Source organism: Podarcis tiliguerta, assembly GCF_965153285.1.
Source record: "Podarcis tiliguerta genome assembly, chromosome: 5".
Taxonomy (NCBI): domain Eukaryota; kingdom Metazoa; phylum Chordata; class Lepidosauria; order Squamata; family Lacertidae; genus Podarcis; species Podarcis tiliguerta.
In genome coordinates, this window is record NC_139538.1 from 54,195,502 (window position 1) to 54,217,352 (window position 21,851).

General features: G+C 40.0%; 1 protein-coding gene across 2 annotated transcripts in view; it reads left to right on the top strand.

Annotated features, from left to right (window-relative positions):
• GPR26 (G protein-coupled receptor 26) overlaps positions 1-21,851 on the top strand; it is a 38,115-nt gene that overhangs the window by 14,982 nt on the left and 1,282 nt on the right. The window contains exon 3 of one of the 2 annotated variants that reach the window (XR_014511332.1): positions 1,748-5,661. Coding sequence is in view for 1 of the 2 variants with exons in the window: in XM_083440690.1 (XP_083296816.1) it covers positions 1,748-1,979 (232 nt within the window). In the remaining variant the exon portion in view is untranslated. Of the gene's footprint in view, positions 1-1,747; positions 5,850-21,851 lie in introns of those variants that run through there. The other variant, XM_083440690.1, reaches the window with a different exon arrangement.

A 21,851-nucleotide genomic window follows, 5' to 3' on the forward strand; every position in this document is an offset into this window, starting at 1 on the left:
TTCAAAAGTGTCCTGTTCTCATCTCTCCTCCCCACTCTCAGTTTATATTAAGATAGGGAAAAAAGCATCAGGCTCCCACCCCTTAAATGCTTGTGAAGAAGAAGAAATTTAACAGGCACACCTTGCCATACAAACTATTAAAACAGCAGAACCCTGCCCTTGTTTGTATCTGGCCACTGTAGTTTATGTAGGCAAGTGCACACTCCAGCAATTCACTAGGTCAGCCAGGATAGAGAACATTGTCCAGTTCAGAGGGTCTGCAGAATTATTCCTTGACTGACAATGTTCACAGAGACAACATTGCTATGGGGATTTTTCAGGAAGTATTAGGAGGTGGGGTGTTTCACATACCTGCTTCCCCACAGGTCCTGAAGCCAATCCTGAAAATTGCATATGGATTACTAGTTTCAAAATACCATTTCTGAAATTCACTGCTCTTCGTGCTAGCTTGCCTTTTCAGAGACAAGCAAAAACTCCCCCCCCCCATCTCCAACAGAAATTGTTTTGTTTTAGTCTCATTTTTATTATATGTTTTTGGTATCTTGTATAGTGTTTTAATTAACTGAAGCTGTCTTGGTTTTACAAAGATAAGCAGCATATTTTAAATGAATAATAAATGTGCTCCTTCACATGGGAATTATTTCAAATGCAATTGAGTCAGCTATACCCATTTCTCTGGATAATCTTTTTCTTGAAATAAGGAAAGGTACATTTATAGAGATGGCTGCAACTATCTCCCTTAAAAAGGCCAGTCCCCAGTATGGTTTTCCTCTGCAATTGTGTACTTTAGTAGATACAGAGACAATAAGCACAATTTGTTTGTATGTGCTAACTATATCATGTTGGTGATATAGGTATTCAGATATAAAAGTATGGGTAGTTTTTTGGTTTTTTGTATCTGTACATATACAGTCAAGTTAACTAAATGGGAACCTCTATGTCAGCTTTCCACAACCTCATGTCCTCCAGTTGTTGAGTCCCATCAAAACCCAGACAGTATGGTAAATAGTCAGGGATTAAGGGAATTGTAGTCCAAAGCATCCAGAGGGCACCACGTTGGGGGTGTCTCCTGTATTTTCAGAAGCAATTTAGCTAGACTGGTGTCCTGGAGTGGCCACCGAGACCATATAACACCAGTCCTGAAAGACCTACATTGGCTCCCAGTAGGTTTCCAAGCACAATTCAAAGTGTTAGTGCTGACCCTTAAACCCCAAAATAGCCTTGGCCCAGTATACCTGAAGGAGCATCTCCACCCCCATCATTCAGCCCGGACATTGAGGTCCAGCTCCGAGGGCCTTCTGCTGGTTGCCTCCCTGAGAGAAGTGAGGTTACAGGGAACCAGGCAAAGGGCTTTCTCGGTATCAGCGCCCTCCCTGTGGAACACCCTGCCATCAGATGTCAAGGAAATAAACAACTATCTGACTTATAGAAGACATATGAAGGCAGCCTTGTTTAGGGAAATTTTTAATGTTTGATCTTTTATTGTGCTTTTCATATCGTCTTGGAAGCCGCCCAGAGGCCCAGTCAGACGAGCGGAGTATAAGTAGTTTTATTATTATTATTATTATTATTATTATTATCATCATCATATACCAGATGCCGTGGACAAGCAATAACTGTGGACAATTGTAGTATTCTCTGAGGCTTTAATGCTGGTGGGAATAGAATGTTTGAATTTTGGTCTAATTAGGAGGCTCTGGTCCTTGATATGCTTATCTGACAATCATATTTACTCTTTTCTTGACAGACTGGTAGAATTATCATCCATAGTCCCCATCAACGCACACTGGGGAGTTATTTCCAAGTGTCTGGCTTACAGCAAAGCTGTTTCAGATCCCTTTGTGTACTCTTTGTTACGACACCAGTACAAGAAGACATGGAAGGACATAATAAACAAGATGCTGAAAAGGAGCTCAATAAATTCATCAGCCCTCACAAGTGAATCACAGAGTCGAAACATTTTGCAAGCAACTGATTGAAGAGCTGAGGTTAAACTATTTATTCAATGTAGCCTAATGCTGGAACAGTCAAGGAACAATAGCTGGTGCCATTAGGATGATCAGCTGACAATATTTTGGAAAGCCTGCCTTTTAAGTCTTCAGCAACTTAGGTAACGAATTTCATAGCAAGGTTGGCTGCCTTTTAGTACTGATATCTTTAGTACTGATAGTATCTTGTTTGCAAAGATCCCCACCAATTTCACAAAATGTGTGGAAAAAGCAACATTCTAACCTCAAGGGGGTTTAGATATGGATAATGATAAGAGATTGTGTTTACATATTTCCCCACCACCACCCAAACAAACAAAAAACTGGATAATATTTGTGCCAGTTTTGATGTGTGGCAGCAAATTGACATCTGTGACCGTGCCAACTATGTGATCAGGTGAAGACAATCACTCCTAGTTTTTCCTGAGATTGCCCCTACTTAGTCACACATACCTAACTACACATAAACCTGTTAAGATAAAACTGTTAGGCTGCAATCCTATACACACTTACCTGGGAGTAAGTCTCACTGAACATAATAGGATTTATTTCCGAGTAGTGATACATAGGATTGCACTGTTGGTGTTTCATCCACACCCTCTAGGTTTGCACTGGTTTTCTATGTGCAGAAGGAAACTACTATTGAGCCATGGTTGCATTTACATTTGTCAAATGATGCTCTTGCCTGTGGTAGGCTGCAGAACAATTGCTTTCATACATCAAAAGAGACATAGCTGGGTGACTCTTAATTTCAGCTACTGATTGCACTGCTTCCAGTCTGCAGACTTATGGGTCTTGGTGACCCACCATTCAAATGGTTGACCACCAATAGATTAGACTATATAGTCCATAGTCTGCATCTGTTTGGGGGGAAATGGGATATACTTGCAGAAGGAGTACAAGTATTTTCACAAGACACTTCTGATCCTCCTCAGTTGTGTGTTAACAAAACTATAACAAAACAGTAGGAAGCTGTGTCTCATTTTGCCCAAAATGTTTCCATGTTGTAATGGTTTCCTGACTGTGAAAATACCTAAAGTGTTGTTGCATTTAAAGTGTCAGTGTCTAATGTCCGCAGTGCTCTGGCTTGCGTAGGCTGCTGGCAGTCTAGAATGTAATGCTCTTCACAATGCAATAGCTAACTTTGTTTTCTGTCTGATCGTGACGCCCTGGTTGGTTGCTTCAAGAACATGTACAGAAATGTTGCATAGGTTTCCTTAATCAATGCTCAGAACTAGATATAAGTGTTTGCACAGATGCCATAAGGATAGGATTAGCTAAATCTATTTTTTTTAAAGGAAGAAAGACTTACGTAAGAAGTTTGTTTGTTTGTTTTTAAAAAATGCTTGTTATAAAAATAATAAGTATGACACTTATAGCCAAATTTATTTTTTTGAAAAATCTCTGGAAATATTTTGTTTCCAGTGAACGCAGTACTCCAAAACTAAAGAATGTTGGGAATTACTTTTCTAAAAGTTTGTTTCTAAAAATAGAAACTCAGTTTCGAGAAATGCAGAAGGAAAAGGGATAATTCAGGCATCAGCCCCATCTTCTCTTTCCTCTTGTGCATAGTTTGCTTTCAGTGTGAGAATCCCCTTAATTACTGATCCCACCCCTGTACACATATTGCTGTGTGTACCCAGTGGTGTGTATAAAGAAGGGGCTGGGTCAGGCCTCAGATGAAATAAAAACACTACGCCTAAAAAAAAGCCTCTGTTTACCTTCTATGCCTTCTGTAACCATGATGGACAATTTATTTTAAAGCAAGCAAATAACACCCACCCTACAAAAATGCTATAGGATTTGTAAGAGAGTTTCCCTTCCATTTTCTAGTTCTGCTAATTTTGTTTAGTATCCATATTTCCTATTGATTTTTTCAAGCATTAGCATACAAGGGACTTCTCTGTCAAAGATGCATAGGCTATTTGCCTTTATGCTTTGTGTTGAGTTGGAAGGAAGAAAATCATTTTCTCTTAGAATTAGACAAACGGCAATTGTGTGGGCTATTTTTTCTTAATCCATAATTGATTTCAAGGGAGATGCTAAGTATATTCTTCAGTGGCATTGTGGGTGCACATGTGCGCACACACACACACACACACATTGTACATATGAATGTCCTGATCTGAACTGATGCACCTAAATAATTTCCATGAACGTTTATGAATTTCTTTTCTCCAAAATGCATCGTTCAACTGCTGAAGTCTGATCTGAAAAATGTTGCCTCAATCCACAACTCCTACAAACTGCAGTGCTCAAAGAAGCGTTTGCAAACATGAATTGCCCCGTTTAATGGCATAATGATCTTCTTCTTCCTTTGAAATGAATTGTGAGCACAATGGCAGTGCTGTGGATGGAAGTGTTTTATTGTGGTCACTTTCAAAGCTGTTCAATTAATTACCAACTGTAAGCTGAATTCGTATCTCTGAGCCTGTCATGGGGATATCTCCAGCTTCAATGAAAGTAAGTAAGAGGATGGTTGTAACTGAATAATTGATTTCATTGGTGTTATAAGTTGCTTCTAATGCTAAACTGCTAAAGATACTAGTAACAAGATTTCTTAAATGTTCTCTTGCAACCAACTTAGTATTTAATCAAAACAAGTACTGCCCACTGTTCATCTGATATTCCACCATGTAAATCCCATTTTTCTTTCAGTATTTGTTTGGCATACTTACCACTTCATAATTAAATGGTTTTATATATTTGACCTACAAGGCCATCTTCCAGTGATTCATACAAAAGTAGCTTCACTGATTATTTTGACGCTGTAGCTTATTAATAGCACTCAGTACAAGCCAGAAAGTCATATAGAAGTAGGGGAAAGCCCAAGGATTGCACTTTTGAGCAAATCATTTTTGCTGTGGTCGGTTCCAGATAATAATTGAAGAATCCAGTCCTGTATTTACTTCTCTGTAGGCATACATAGGATTACACTGCAAAACCTATTTGGTTTCAACAATCTGCCACAGTACAATTTCTTGAGAGCCATACTTCCTCCTCCTCCTTCGTCTCCTCCTTCTCAAATTTACCCTTTTTGCCACTCACCCAAATTGTCTGCTACCAAGATCAAAGGATAATAACATTAAATAGGCCAATCATTTCCCCAGGCTTTGCCTGTTATAACATTAGGATGTGGTTTACAAATCTTCAAATCTGGCATAGTGAAAAACTTAAAAGTGAATAAAGATATGAGATTCAAGAAATAATATTGGGAATTTTTGATCCAGCTAAAGTGAAGCCCTTTCAGAGCCCATTTAATGATATCCCACTGAAATCAAAATGACATTAGAAGTGTATCACTTAGGCTGGATCCTGGTTTCTGTACTTTCTGTGTTCCAGAAAACTAACATTTTGCTTTGGTTTTAGTATGTTTGATGAATTGCATGTATACCTAAGCAAAGATAGCATGTGGCAAACAAAACACTGCTGAAACACTTCCCCTAAACTATTTTTCAAGCTCACAACACTGAAAATGTTTATTCTGGTTGGGGTCTACAGATATATATGGGGTCTACAAATATAAAGGAAGAATAGGGTTTTGTCAGCCAGACCCTCAGCACTGAAACAATGAGACCTACACTGGGAGGAGATGTATGACTGATACTATGTTTTGTTAAGCTTATTGGGATAGAATTGTTGCTTATTAATGCCTCAGTTCAGAATCCTGTATGTATACCACTGTACATATAAAGCTGTTAAATGTGCCCCTTTAATTTCATGGGGTGGGGACTAAATTCATGGGTTCAAAAAGAAGGGCCTATTCAGAGCAGTTTCCTCTACTGAAACAGAAAGGCAGCCTTTGGAGTAAAACAAAAAGCATCTTAGCACTTAAGAAAGCACTTGTTTTTAGCACATGGTTTTGGTGCTAAAAGCACCAAAAGCTTGGTAGCTTGGTAGCAGCACCTAGAAGGAGTGGCTTTTATGTTTACTCATGAACAAATCCCAATGAGTTAAAATAGCTTATGCAGGGAAAATCCCACATACGATTGTTTTCTGAGGTGTGGCATTCACAGCTAAGTACAAGATCTCAAGCCAAGCCAAAACTAACTTTGGCTGAACTGTATGACGTTGATTTAGAAATCAAGAGGACTAGACAGTCCTTAAACCCTAATTTTGAACTAGGTGGTATTAAAATGCTTCCTAAATTGTGCAAAGTCAAATGGTTGTATCCAACTAAGTTCTACTCTGAGTACATCCACGGAAATTAATGGGCCTAAGTTACTTATATCAATTAACTTCTATAGGTATACTCTGAGCAGAGCTTAGTTGAATACAATCCCCAAACATTCCCTTAATGTTTTAACCATGTTATTTGTTTGTGATCAGCTGAGTATTCCAAAATGTTTGTTGCTACTGCTAACGCTGACCTCAGAGAAACCGGATCCAAAAATTGATCACAGTTAATTTAATCAATGATTTTTGAATCATGTCCAGAATATATATATATATTAGGTGGGTGTCATTTTTGTTAAAGTCCTGGTGGCCAAAGAAAACAGGGGGAAGAATCACAAAAACTGGGCCTTCATGCATAATGGCATGCCGATGGAAATCCTGGTTCATGTACAGCATTATAGCCATGTCAGGGAGTGGTGAACTTCATCCTCTGCTATGTGATGACATCACCCTCTTCAATTGCATTGCCCAGGATATGTCATGTGGAGTTCTGTATTCTGATGAACCATCATGCTCTGATTCTTTACTGGAGGACCTTCTATCTGAGGTGAGATGATTTACAAATAATTGAAAGACTTATCAGAGAACGGAAAAGAACCTATGGGTGTGTTTACACTCAGACTTAATAACATGATGTCATACCCTCCATAATGATAATTTTACTATTTATACCCCGAACACCTTACTGGGTTGACTCAGCCACTCTTGGCAACATATATAAAAAAACATTAAACATTTTTTAAAAAACTTCCCTATACAGGACTGCCGTCAGATGGCTCAGGGTTCAGATAACTTCGTACCCTCCAACATTTCTTCAATGAAAATAGGGACATCCTAATAAAAAGTGGGGCATTCCTGGATCAAACCAAAAATCGGGATGGCTTCTCTCAATCAGGGACGTCCCTGGAAAACAGGGACACTTGGAGGGTCTGTGATGTCTTCTTGCATCTGTGTGGCCACTTTGAAGTCGCACAAATGTGCTCTAGTGTCCTGCCAATGGCTCGTGCTTGTAGGAGTTCAACATGCACTTATATCTGCCTGTCCTCATAGGAGGTGACTATGTCTATAAGACAAATCCAAGCATGCCATTGGCATGGCAAAATCTATTCTCTGAGTCCCCAGTACTCATATGTATATATGGGAGGGGGGAAGAGAGAGAGATTTAAAAAAAATTGTAAGACACATAAGCAAACTCTCAAAAATAAAACCAAAAAATTAAAGATCCCTATCTCAAGGAACTTTGAAACTAAGCATAAATTACAATTTTTACTGTAGTGGACACGCACCAGGCATAGGATGCAGGCTGTTCCCAACAGAGTGATCCTTTGGCATGGATTCACCTTAAGAGTGATAAAAGGTAGAAGGAATAGAAACATTTTCCTATTCAATCATATGTTGGTTGAATGTGTTATTTTGAGCAGTATATCTCCCTTGTAGCTTGTAGCTCTTTTAGGGTTCATGTATCCGCCAATTATCCCTATAGGAGAGAAAAATATTTTAATTTCTTTACAGAAAGGTGTGTGTAGGTGTGTGTGTGTGAATATCCAACATATTGTTCTAATTCTTCAGGCTGCCTGAAACACAATACCACGGACACACCCAACTGCTGAAATTCAGGGGAAAGTAATATTTCAACATTTTGCTGATCACATTTTGGAGGGTGCTAGAAAACAAATATGGTTATGTAGCCCCTTCCCTTTTATGCAAGCTGAAATAAATTATAAGCAGCATTTTAAAATTAAGCATCTAAGTGGTTGGGGGAGATAGGGGTTCGTCTCTGGAGTATTGTTGCTAATATTCTATGGCAAGTAGTCTAGGTTTCCTGTCATATGTATGGTTTAATTTCAGGGCTGATATATTGTTAACAAACGGCTGGGTAACTAAACTATTTGCCGTAGAATATCAGACTCAGCATAAAGCTCAGAATGTGCCTAAACAGTGCTTTTTTCGCATACCCCTAAACATTTTGTGAATCTAAGTTTGGCCTCATTGAGGGGCAGTATTTCAATATGAGTAGGAAAATGAGAGTAACCCTAAACATTTTTTTTTAGGGAAAAAAAAGCACTGCGCTTTTCTTTTGGTTCCCCCTGCACAGGAGCCAACTCCTAAGGGCTGAGATCCCTTTGATTCCCTCAATAAAATATTTGAAGTGGATTGACCCCCCCCCCCAAGTTGATGGGCATTGCCGTTCAAAGGGTGTGTGTTTGCGTATCTTGTGGTTGATTATGTGAGGCGAGGCTTATCTGCTCCCCAATATTTTAGTCAAGTTGGCATTCCTGTCCCCCCCATTTCTCCTCCCAAAATGAAATGCACAACCCTGGGTTCTACTTACAGTCTGTATTTCCACATTGTGGAAGGCCGTTATGATTTTGAGGAGATAGTGCCCAGCAATAGCCCCTCTCCTGAGCAGCTAATGCCTTAAGATCTTGTGGGATTGGGATCTTTAAGAAGCTAATTCTGTTTGTTTCCTATTATTCCATATAATAGTAGTTTCTTACAGCTGGTTATGTTGAGGTGGCACCATGAGGATATTTTAGTCTTTCGGATAGGTTTCATACAGTATTGGCTAGCCTTAGAAGTTGTTTACGTTATCTGTCTCCCAAGAACGAAGTAGCTTTTATCTTGGGTGAGAACAGAGGTGTCACCCAAACCCCACCTGTGAATGTTAGCTGTGGCTTACGTAACCCCAATAATATATAAGTCCCAAGAGCACAGAAGTTGGTTGAGTTCCTATGTGAGGCTATCTGGATAGTGATGCATACTGGCCACCAGCTCAGCCTCAAGAGTCGTGTCCATTGCTGACTGACACCCCAAACCACCAGAGGGCCTTAAGATAATGGCAACTCTTTGTAGATTTATTTGGGCTGTTTAATAAAATATTTAACCTTCACCCCATTTGTGTGTTGATTCTGTTCTGAATCCCCAAAGAGCCTCTGCCTCTTTGGCAGAATATAGTCAAGCAGAGAAAACATTGGAGACAAGTATACTAAGGCTCATTAAATGAGTAAATTAGCCATTAGAGCATCAGACATACCAGCCTCTGTGTGGTTTGTCTTCATGAGGGTGGCACTGTGGTCTAAACCACTGAGCCTCTTGGACTTGCTGTTCAGAAGGTTAGCGGTTTGAATCCGCACAATGGGGTAAGCTCCTGTTGCTCTGTCCCAGCTCCTGCCTAGCAGTTCAAAAGCATGCCAGTGAAAGTAGATAAATAGGTACCGCTGTGATGGGAAGGTAAACAGCATTTTCGTGCTCTCTGGCTTCTGTCACGGTGTTCTGTTGCACCAGAAGCAGTTTAGTCATGCTGGCCACATGACCCAGAAAGCTGTCTGTGGACAAACGCCGGCTCCCTCGGCCTGAAAGCGAGATGAGCACTGCAAGCCCATAGTCACCTTTGACTGGACTTAACTGTCCAGGGTTCCTTTACCTTTACCTTACCTTAGACTTCCCTGCACCATGAGAACTAAATGCCAGGACCTGTACGTTCATGAACTGATACATAAAATGTGCACATTTTATGAAAATTTTGTACATTGTATGTAAATTGATTTATTGTTATATTAATGCCAGTTACATCCATTAGTTAGACTGAACTATTTTAATAATGCACAACACATGACACAAAGTAGATAACAGCCTGTAATATGTAATTTTGTTATCTGTTACCACATTGTGCAGTTAACACATTTTGGGCATCCATTGCTGCATCTTGCATGCAATGTGTAAATAGATCTGGATATTAGCCCCTAGCAACCTTGCAGCTTTAAGAAAAACACACTGATGAGATATTTGAATATTCATGTCTTAATTCTATAGTCAAACTCAATTAGGTGTGTACTTTCCTACTTGTGTTTTTCAAATTAAGCTGTGGGTGAATATTGTGCATTAATATGTTAAAAAACAGAATCAGATATATCTTCTAACTCCAGTAGATTTCTAGCTGAGCTATGTAACCAGGAGAATCACATTGTGCAGCTCATCTGCAACTATACCATTTCAGCCTGGGGTGGGTGGTTAAGTATTTGAATGCTCCCCTTTTAAAACAACAGCACCCATTTCCTGTGAATGGATAGGAATTTTCTTAAAGAGTTCGCACATGCGAGTAGGTGCTTGCAACCAAGGTTTTGACTCATAACACCTTTGTACACAATATTTCCCAAATTCATCAGCAATTCATGGAAGAATAGCGTTTATCTGCTGGTCTCATTTTTAAGAATTCACTTTCCTCCAGTACTGACTCCCCAATCAACACCCTTCATATCTCCCTTCAACCCGCTTTCCCCCCAAAGATTTTAATCACAAATCCCACTCTTTTATTTCCTCTTCTATCCCAGCTCTCTCCATCTCTTCCATCTTACCTTTCCACATGGTATCTCTTTGTCTGTCTGTTTGTTTCTCCATCCTTCCCTCTATGTCCTTTCTGATGTGTACACCACTGATGGCAAAGCTTTTCAGGAGCAATGTGTTATAAGATGTCTCTGTCCACATTTCTTGTAGCTTGGCTCATTGGCTTATTAACACAAGTTAAAATTACTTAAGAAAATATATGGTTTTATTATTTGTACCTATATCCAGAGCTTGACTCTGGACTCCCTGTCCCATAATCCCTGATGGGTGTGTTGTATTGGCTTTTCCATTCAAGTGGTCACTGGGTAAATTCTAGTGAGCACATCATGAGCTCTGTGAGTACATTGGAATTTCCAACCAACACAAAATCCCTGGATACAGTAATCATGCTGCTGTTCCATGCCTACAATGCTTTGTAGGGTCTAAAATTCTTCTAGTGATACAGGATCAAGGTGTTTTTGCTATTGCTTCCTGGATGGTGCAGATCACAAATGGTGGGTGATGTGCAGTCCTTAAGCATTTAAGTTTTCATTTTTTGAAAATACTTTGGCTTTCCCTGATAGTTACTAGAAAAATAGGAGGACAATAGCCTCGGCCAAATATTCAGAAACCAATGGTATTTTAGTCAACTTTGCTTATGCAATATTTAGTATTGTATTGACAGTCAAACAGAAGACATAGAAGATGAAATATAAAAAAAATCTCTTTTCAATGCTATAAGTCAGTGACACTGATTCTGTGATCAACTGTAGCTGAGCTTTAATAAGATTACCCATAATATTTAGAGTACTTGTAAGCAATGTGTTTGGAGGATCAGGAGATAATTCCTTTGGGATAACTGAATATTTAAGCCCATATGAGTGGGCTAAGCAGAATAATAATTCAGCCTTAACTGTTCCTTGTTCAATATATGATTAATATAATTTGTGTTAGTCTCAATATTTTTTATGTTATATGTTCATTGATGGATGGGTGTGTGGAAGGAAAGAGCAGGGTGAAGCTTTTTTTAGCAGCTTTAGACTTTTTAAAATATATATAAGTGTGATTTTCTGTTCACCATAATAATTGTTGAGTACATGTAAATTCTTGTTTATGGATTTTGTATATTATAAAATTATTTTTAAAAAGAGAGAAAGAGGAATAATATTGAGCTAATGAGCTATAATATTTGTGACCATTTGTCATGAGTATGTCTATATTTATGCAGCAGGTTGTCATCCTAATGGGCCATGGTTGTATTGTATTGAAAAGCAGATCCACAGGTGATATTATAACATGAGTCTGATGCCATGCATGCCAGTGCAAGTAACTCTGTGTAGTAAAACAGACATGTTATTGCACATAGCTACTGTATACCCAAAGGCTCGAGTCAATATGTTGACGTACGTACTGAAAAAAAAATTATATGAAAAAGTTTGTTTTGTCAATGTTCTTCTTGGGGTGCTAGAAAAATATTGTCTTTCTTCATAGAGTTTAAAGCTATCTGTGTTTGAAAGGAAGGGGATTCATCCCCCAAATGTGCAAACATTAAAAGCATAAAAACCTTTCTGGTTTCACTGGAACATTTCAATAATGAAAAAAACAAACAAAAGAGAATGACCAATTAAGTGGAATTACTATATTCACTTTGCTAAATGTACTAGCATCTATTATATTTTCTGCCGTTGATCGATTTATTGATTCTGGTTCACAGCTTCCTGAAATCAGCAGAAAGCCTCCTGTTAATATGTTTGCCAAGCACATCTATTTGGAGCATTTGCAGCCAAAATCTTGGCATTGTACCTTGATAAATATAAATGCTAGGACCTAGTTTTGGAGAAAACATAGAAAGGCAAAAGCAATTTCTTAGCGCAGGCATGGGGAACCTGGGGCCCTCCAGATGTTGCTGGACTCCCTGTCCCATCATCCCTGACCATTAGACATCCTGGCTGGGGCTGATGAGAGTTGGAGTCCAACAGCACCTGTAGGGCCACAGGCTTCCTATCCTTGCACCAGAGCTTCAGTCATGCCAGGTAGGCAGTATTCCTCCATGTAGTGCCCTCTAAATGTTTTGGAATCTCTCATTGGCACCAGCTAGCAGGGCGAATGGTTAGGAATGATATGAGTTGTGGTCGAAAACATCTGGAGGACTCCAGGTTAAGGAAGAGCTGTGTGAGCTATTTCTGGGGCAGTAGTGGATCTCTCAATTCCCAGACCACACTCCCTGCTCCATAAGCTGTTGGATACTCCAGTTTGGGAATGACAGGTAAAAATTAAAGACGCAAGCCCTCATCAGACAACTGCCTGCCTCACATGTCCAGTGAGCACACCTGCTGACCCCACAGGGCTTCTACTTGCAAAGAAGAGCCCTTTTCAGAGACTCTTTGCACCTAGACCCCCCTTTCACACTCCCATCAGACACACAGCTCCTGGGGGCATGGATAGTGCACATGAGTAGCAGGCCCAAACCCAGCTAGGGAAGGTTGATAGCTCCGTGAAGAACATCTGCTTTGCATGCAGAAGGGAATGTCTCTGGTCTGAAACCCTGGAGAGCCACTGCCAGTCAGCATACCTAACACTAATCTAGTTGAACTAACAGGCTGACTGAGTATAAGTCTGTTTCCTATGTTCCATTCCCCCGTCTTGTGTTAAGTGAATGCATGGAAGAGATTTTCTGGAAAGGGCTATAGTGAATTGGCTCTTGTGGTTCTGGCATATGCTACACACCATCATGATAGCATAATGCTGTGTTGATGGCATGACTGTGGACTCAAAAAATTGAATAAAACCCAAGCCTATCCCTTTTTAAGTGGACTTCATTGTGTAAGCTCTGGGGTGCAAATATTGCAGGGATTGGAATTTGGATTCAAACTCACGTCAACCCCAGCATGGCCAATGGGTGCTGAAAGGGAGATGGAATCCAATAACATCTATAGGGCCTGCTCTATAAGCTTCAATGGCAAGGAAAGGCTATAGGAGTGGATTCTGTTTAGGAGGTAACTGGCTTCAGAATGGCACATTTTTCTGTATCACGTCAGTGGTAGATATAAAGAGATACTAAGTGGTCAGACCTTAATGAAATCATTGTACTGTTATGAAGTTGTCCTTCATAATAACCACAAAGTAAATTGGTGCACAACTGCTAGAGCAGAACAAAGTGAGCTTCCCTGTAGGAAAACATTTATTGATCACAAATTGCCTTGAAAGTAAAGGGGGTGGGGATAATGGATCGGTGCCTTGATTTGCAAACTGTATTTATAAACCTAAGGCATTTACTTCTATGGCTATTTTTGTAAAGACGATTTCAGGGTGAAATACTCATATCTTTGTGAGTTACGTATCAGAATTCTCAAAGGAATGTAACATTTAATATTTATTCTAGTGATATTTGATATATATTGTCCCAGTCAAATACAATTGTATTTCACTGAAGGCTTTCATGCCTAGGATTTAAGATCCCACTTTATGTGTTACTAATACCCTAGTACTCATTCATTCATTCAGCATTTATTGGCATAATTAATACTCTAGTACAGGCATGGCCAAACTTGGTCTTCCAGCTGTTTTGGGACTACAATTTCCATCATCCCTGACCACTGGTCCTGTTAGCTAGTGCAATGGTTCTAGGGGTTGCTTGTGCATAAGTTGCCGCCACTCCTGGCTAGGTTACCTGGTTGAACCCTTTCTGTCTGGACAGCCTCAAGTTTCGTGGCTGCCTCAGTCGCTGGCAGAATCCGTCAGTGGGTGTTTCTTGAACCTCTTCCAGCATAAAAGCTGTTTGACACCCAGTCTTCTCCTACTCTCCCTGCGCGGAAGTCTTCTGCGCAGGGTGGGTGTGGGCAGCGGAGTACCCGTGCTCTCTCCGCTGGTCTCCGGCGAGGAGTCCTGGAGCCACCTCTCCGATTCCCCCATCTGCCCCCCTTCTCCACTGGTGTTACGCTGATTTCCTTCCCCAGCGGATGGGCTGCCTCTCTCCCTGCTGGGACCCTCTCCAGCATCCCTCTGGAGCCTTCTCTCCGCCTCCAGCTCTGATGGCTGTTCCCTGACAGCTTGGGATGAAGGGAGTTGTAGTCCCAAAACAGCTGGAGGGCCACGTTTGGCCATGCCTGCTCTAGTATTTTCTTCTTTTTCTGCAAGTGTGAGTGTCAATGGTATGAGGAATCTTGGAGCTAATTTACATGCCATTTTCATGTGGTGAGGTGTTGGCTCCTAGGCAAGTGGTGAGTAGCAGCATATCCTCCGGAAAGTTGTTGCAAAGCAAAAGGCAGGACAAGGCTCTGAAAGAAGTGTCCAAACATTAGAGATCCATCAGTGTAATGTGGCCTTTATTTGGACTTCCTCTGTCAATCACTCAACTAGACCAATAATGCCTTTTATGACAACCTAGCATTTATCACAGCTTGTCAATAATGAAATTAAGTGATCAATTTCTCAGTAGTTTGGAAATGAAAATGAGTTCAGAAACTATTGGGAACCAAATATGGCAAATTCCAAGGATGTATAGAAACAGAAGGTGGTTGAAGGGGAGGATGCAACTTTGAGGTCCGGTCCCCCCACCCACCCACACTTTACTGCTGTATCTTTCGAATCCCATGAGATTACATTTCTCAGTTCCATTCTTACATTTAAACCTATAAAGTTTGAGAAACCATAACTATCTGGCATAGTTCTGCATATCAAGGGAACAGCATTTATGGGAGCCTACCTCACGTGATAAGAAAATTCTGGTTGCAGAACTAAAGTTACGGGTTGGAATCAGACTTTGCCTTCTTCAGGCAGAAATATTCCTTCCCTCAATGAAACAGTTTATGAGCCAATGGTCTGGAACTATGCGGGAGGTAGCGGTGTGGACTGTAGTAGAGTTTCTCTCACCACCCTGCACCAGTTAAAGAGTCTGTCTGAGTTGAATTCTGCTCTGGGGATGCTGCTCTTGGAGGAAGAAAAGTCTAGATGCAACTCATTTTCAGGTATTGGCCAAACAGCTTATGCCAACATTATTTCTCCTATTCTTCTGTATTTCAGATATATAGAATCTTCTGCATATATAGATTTCCATTATCATCCTTATTTTGATTTCCAGTCATTCTTGGATTCCACAACGATAAGAAGTGATTGTTTTGTACATTTACCTGATTATGTATTTTTTAAAAAATAAATCAATAAGGGGCCTGTGTTGCCTGTTCTGTTTACAATGGCTTGTGTTGTGTGAAGGCATATCAACTGTTGTATGATATTTTTCTTATGTAAAATTCACGCTGAAAAGACCATATAAATGTATGTGTGTGTATGTGTGTGTGTATTGGGATTTTGTTAAACTCTACTGGTATAAAAATGTGGTTCTAACTACATGAACTTCTGTGATAAATTTTTATCATAAAAGTTTACATTAAAAATCAACAACCATGCTGGGTCAGTTTATATCATTATTAATTAACCATTAGAACACAATTGCAAATATGAAATGATTGATAGATCAGACCTGTGTGGGGACTGGCAATCATCACCAATGTCATATTAAGGGCCAGACTCGATGTGAGATCAAGCACATAATTAGCCCTTGACATTTGTTTTTTAAGCAGCCACTATGCTTAAACCTGGCCTCTTTTGTTTTGAATAAATAAACACAAATAAATACAGACTCAGGGGAGGGCAATGTGGCACTGTTTACTACAGACAAAACCTTCATGAGCAAAGAACAGCTCAGTGGGAGGGAGGGGGTTGATTCTGGGCTGGAAACTAGTGGTAGACCAAAATCCCACCTTCATTTTCATGTGATCATTTGTTCTCCTGTAATCCCACTATCTAAGGTGCCTTCAGTGGTTTTCAAAGTGGTGGAGTAATACATTTATAATAATTTTTCATGGGTGAATTTTTCTGGGGGTGGATGGAGTAAAATACTGAAAAAGGGTGAAAGTTAGTTTCTCACTCAAAACGAGAGGGATAGTGCCTGTTCATTTTAGCTCTTATCTCAGGTTCTACTAACACCACGTGTTGAAACTGTGAACTATGATTTATTTCTCCACCCTGTAGAGAACCACATCTTCCTGAGTATCTCTTGCTGTGTGAGATCTGGCACAGGAAGTGGAACTATTTTTATTTTTTTTACTCCCCCTTTGGTATAAAAAATGCAATACTAAACTGGGGGAACCTAATTCAAATGGGGATGACAGCAGAAGGGAGGGCATGGTTAATATTTTCCTCTCCAGCTACTATCTGAGGTAGATGAAATGACTAATTGCAAAATGACTAATTGGTAGCTGGCACCTTGGGAACCATCAGCATCTATGGGAGAAGATCGTTAACAAGCATCTTTCCACACTTTGTTTATTTTCTCATTTCACTGTAGTAAGCAAACAAAACAGCTTCCAATTACTGTGGGCAGAACACTAAACAGCTGGCTTTCACCAAATATCTCCCAAATGTCACAACTCTAAAAGCAAAGTGGCTGGCATATGAAGCTCTCTGATACTGTGTAAACTGAAGAAGGTTTTTTCCCCACCAGAGTTCACTACCAGCAGCTGGGAGAGAGTGGTTGCATTCACATCAGATTGCTCACCATGAGGACCAGTGTCTCCTTCTCCTGCTTCTGCTTGCCATGTCATTTAGATAAGGGATGGTGTCAGAGCTTGGCATCACTGGGCACCTCTTAAGTTCCACCTCTCTGCATGGGGCCCACAACAGATCACACACACACCCCCACACACACCTAGGCCCCTAATGCTCCTCCTGTTTGTTATTGCTACCTGTTTATATGTCTACATCTCTTGCCAAAGCTTTCAATTTATGCATCCAGTATGTCTCTCAAGGAATCCATTCATCATGATGTTTCTCCCATCCCTATCTAGGTAGCCCAGGCAGCTGCTCATTCTTGAAAGCAGCCAACTTTCCCCCAAATTTTGCTTAGCAGCATCTAAACCACTGTTCTCCAAACTTGGGTCTCCAGATGTTATTGGACTATAAATCTCATAAACTCTAGCCATTTTAGCCAATGCTTAGGGATGATGGGAGTTATAGTCCAACAACATCTTGAGCAAGCAAGGTTGAAGAACACTGATATAGCTGTCTAATGAATATTCCAGAGTCTTTAAAAATCCAAAGCTCGCAATGTCAAGAATAGTGCAATAAGTTAAGAAAGAAACTCAGGCACAACAATCAGATTTATGCGCAACTTGAGTGGAAATCAGTCTGAAGGGAAGGATAGATTAACCGCCACCCCAAAGACACACTCTCACACACAGTTCTGCATCCCCCCACCCCAGTTCAAAACCATTTGTATTTCTTTTCATTTATTCATATTTTCTTGGCAGCCAAGCTGTAACGACAGAGAACATTAGAGGAAGGAAATCAAAATTAATTATGTGGCAGTAAACAAAAGCTTATTCATGTTTAGCACTTTGTCAGCAGACAGAAATGATGCTTGAGAGGAAAACAGGATTAAAATATATTAACTATTCTGCTTGTCACAAAATATAAGTGGCTTTGACAAGTGAGAGACATTCAGGAGGTGTTTCCTAACGAAATATGATAAAAGAATGGCCGCACTGGAAGACAGAGGAGGCCTTTGAAGACGCAAATAAATCCTCACATGGCCCACAACCATGCTGATTCAGGGTTAATAGGTGAAGGGAGCTATCCTATGCTCCTTGAAAAGGTGGTTGCCAAAATATACATTTATTGTTTGTTTCATACAAAAATTATATACCCCTTGATCGTGAGAAAACCTCAAAGCAGTTTACAAAAGGTAAAACAATAAAAATTTCAATAAGAAGAATTAACACCAATAAGACTTCAAAAAGTTAAAATAATGATAAATTCAGTATAGATTGAAACTTTCCTACACTTTCTAAATATCTGGATAGGCTTGTCTGAACAAAGGCAGCCCTGTTCAGGGAAGTTTTTAATGTATGACATATTAGTGTATTTTTGGTCTTTGTGGAAGCCGCCCAGAGTGGCTGGGGAAACCCAGCCAGATGGGTGGGGTACAAATACATTATTATTATTATTATTATTATTATTATTATTATTATTATTATTTCTAGCAGGTTCCCAAAAGAGTACAGTGAATGTGCCAGCCCAATATCAATGGGCAAGGATTTTCATTGTTTCTCTTCTTGCACTACCACTCTCATCATCCCTGATGGGAGATGTGGTCCAACAACATCTGGGGACCCAGCATTGAGAAACTGTGTTCTAGAGAGGCTGCTACTGGAGTGCTGGTTCTGGATGTGGGGAGGAAAGGTCCAAATTCCAGCTTTGTTATGAAGTCTGACATCCGATTTGACCAATCTTGAACAATTTAATTGGAAGACTTCCAAACTGTTCATTTTCAATATATTTCACCTAATTGAATCTTCTTTAATTCTCAGTCTGTCACTTCATAGAGATAACATCTCCCCTTTTCATTTCATTTTGCCTTTTGTATCTTCCTGGTAAAACATTACTGTCACTGAACCTGCCATCGCTTATGTAAATTTCAATACTGACAAAGGATTTCCTGGTGAATATTCATATAGATGCCATCATTAAAGCGTACTTAAGCTTTTGCAAATTAATTCTGCAGAGGGTTTTGGTTTCCCCCCCATTTGCATTTGCATGTAATGCATTTAGTTATGATGGATCCCATTCCTCCCTAATTAAAGCTGCTATTCCAAAGTATTCTTCAGTTTCTGCCTTGGGGTGATATTTTTCTTTTCTGTATTATATCTAATTTCTATTCAGTGCTAAAGATTACATCTTCTGGCTTTTCATAGCAGATCACACTATCATCTGGCTGTAATCCAATCTCTAATGAAAGCAATGGCAAATCTGCAAGGACTTTAGCTAAGCTTTGATTTTACTCTACAGAGAGCCATGTTTAATAAGGCTCTTTAAATTTTTCTCTTTGCCAGTGAGAGCTAGATCTTTTAAACTTTTCACTTTTCCCAAACTGGAAAGGAAAGGAGATGTAGCCAATCAAGTTAGGTAAACAGGCTCGCAGCCATGAACATCTGCAATCATTAACAGTGTGAACATTTCCATTGCCATACTTGGGGATGTGTATTAACCCAGTGTTTTTCAAATTTTCGCCCACTAGGCGGGCGCCGGACTGTGTCCTGGGTATGGGGGGGTTTGACCCCACCCTTGGCCAGCAGGGGCGCCGATTGGCGCTCCTCAGGGGGACAGCCTCCACTTTTCTGATGTCCGGGCTGTGATTGGTCCAGACTCCAGCCTGGACCTATCACAGTAGGACATCATCTTCCGACTTCCTTCCCGCCCGAGCACAGAGTTAAATTTTTAAACATTTTCTAATGGTGGTGTGCCTCGTGATTTTTTTCATGAAATAAGTGTGCCTTTGCCCAAAAAAGGTTGAAAAACACTGTATTAACCACATCCATAGCTTTGAATAAAACCAACTTTGAATGGAAGCAGAATCAAATGACAGACTGAGAATTAAAGAAGATTCAATTAGGTAAAATATATTGAAAATGAACAGTTTGGAAGTCTTCCAATTAAATTGTTCAAGATTGGTCAAGCCACTTCATGTATGGCCATGATCATGATCAAACGGCAAAGCCTTGAGATTTCAGATGTCCTAAAGAATGTACTCTCAAAACTGCAGGCCTTTTATTTAAACATTATGTTGAACCCTAGCATGGTGGGGCACAAGATCTTATCCACATGTGACCACCTTCATCCTCTTTGCGCAGTCATCAGGATGCTTGGAATACTATGCACATGTAAAGACAGTGCCTAGACTCCTGAAGCTCTGCTTGGCATATGACTGTGCTGAGCAAGGGCTTATGTGAGCATGCCAGAGGAAGTGAACAGCATCATAACTTGAACAACAACAAAGATGACATCTTTGGCATCAAAAAGATAAGAAAGATGGTGTGAGGACAATAATATCTGAAGCATCATGGCAGAGCAAGCCCTGTCTCTAGGTACCACCCATCTCTCACATAGGCAGTTGGAGGGTGAAGGCTTTCACCCTATCTTAATTTTCAGTATTCATTAATAACATCTGTAGGTTGTCCTGGACTTCCATTAAAAGAGCAGCATCCAAATGTGATTGATAAATTGTGAGAATTATGATAACCAGAGATCTACGGAAGGAAAAATACATTTATCCAAGCTCTTTGGTTGCCCATTTCCTTCTGAAATGTTGTGAATGTACACTGTTAATTAAAGTTTTTCTGTGGTTAACCTGGAAATTATGCCACATGCTGCACATGCATTCAGCAGGCACTCTGAACAGTCCTTGTGCGTATTTCTGGGACATTATATTGTTTTGTTTTATTTTTAAAAGGTGCAATTATGCTCTTTAGGGCATCATTTGTCATTTTGCTATGGCTACTGGTGAGTCACTTTCTCTTTAGACACCTGCCTCCTAGGTGTGTGATTATAATAATCTGAAGCTCGAAAACTTGTTGAGCATAATCACTTTGTTAGGTTCTATTCAGTAAAAATCACAGTGTCATGTAGCTTTTGCATAACCATTTTCTGCCACTGAAAATGTTAACACCAATCGCAACCTGGACTTTCCAGACAAACAAAATCTTTGCCTTCTTGTTTTTACTGTTCCTTTCAAAAATAATGGGGTGCACCTTACTGAGGCAGGTAGGTTGTGCATGGAAATATCCTCTAAGACTCAATAGAGCTTTGTTTCTTTTTCTTCCTACCTCAGCATATGCACATGGGTACTTCAAAGCATCCTGGTACATTTCTGATCTCACCAGTGGTCCGTGATGAGACCTGGCTTTCTTTCAGGTGACGGTAATGTTACGCAGTTGCAATGCATTGTTGGTTTTGTAATGTTGGGGCTAAAAAAAATCACAAGCTGTAAATATTTCTCATCAGTGTATCCTTATAGGAAGTGGTCTCTTTGGAATATGTAGGGGTTGACATATCCGGAGAATAAAGGTACCACAGGAATGAGCTGGTACCAGTAACAGAATACTGCTGAAAATGCAGCACACAGTCCAAAATAACACCGGTTTGGGTAAGACAACCTGTGGTAAGTCATTTTTCTGTTTTGTTGTACCCTAAATTTTGAACTGCACACTGTTTTGGATAGAATACACTAGCAGGAACCTCGAGTTGTTTATTCTGCAGTTTTCGCATCTTTGTAAAACAGTGAATTCCACCCACCACAGATAAAAGCCCAGTTCACATTTACATGATTACTTACTTCAGTAAAGCTAAGTCAAGAGCCCTTGATCTGCCAGCAGTTGTTGATGGTCTTTCAACATATTTAATTTCAGCCTCTGATTCACCTCTTGAAAGTTTAAACAAATCAGAGGGTAATTGAAAGTGTAGCCCTCAGCATCCCAAGTGTTTTAAAAAGTTTCACAATTGGGGGGGACGGGCTTTGCCATCAACATGGCT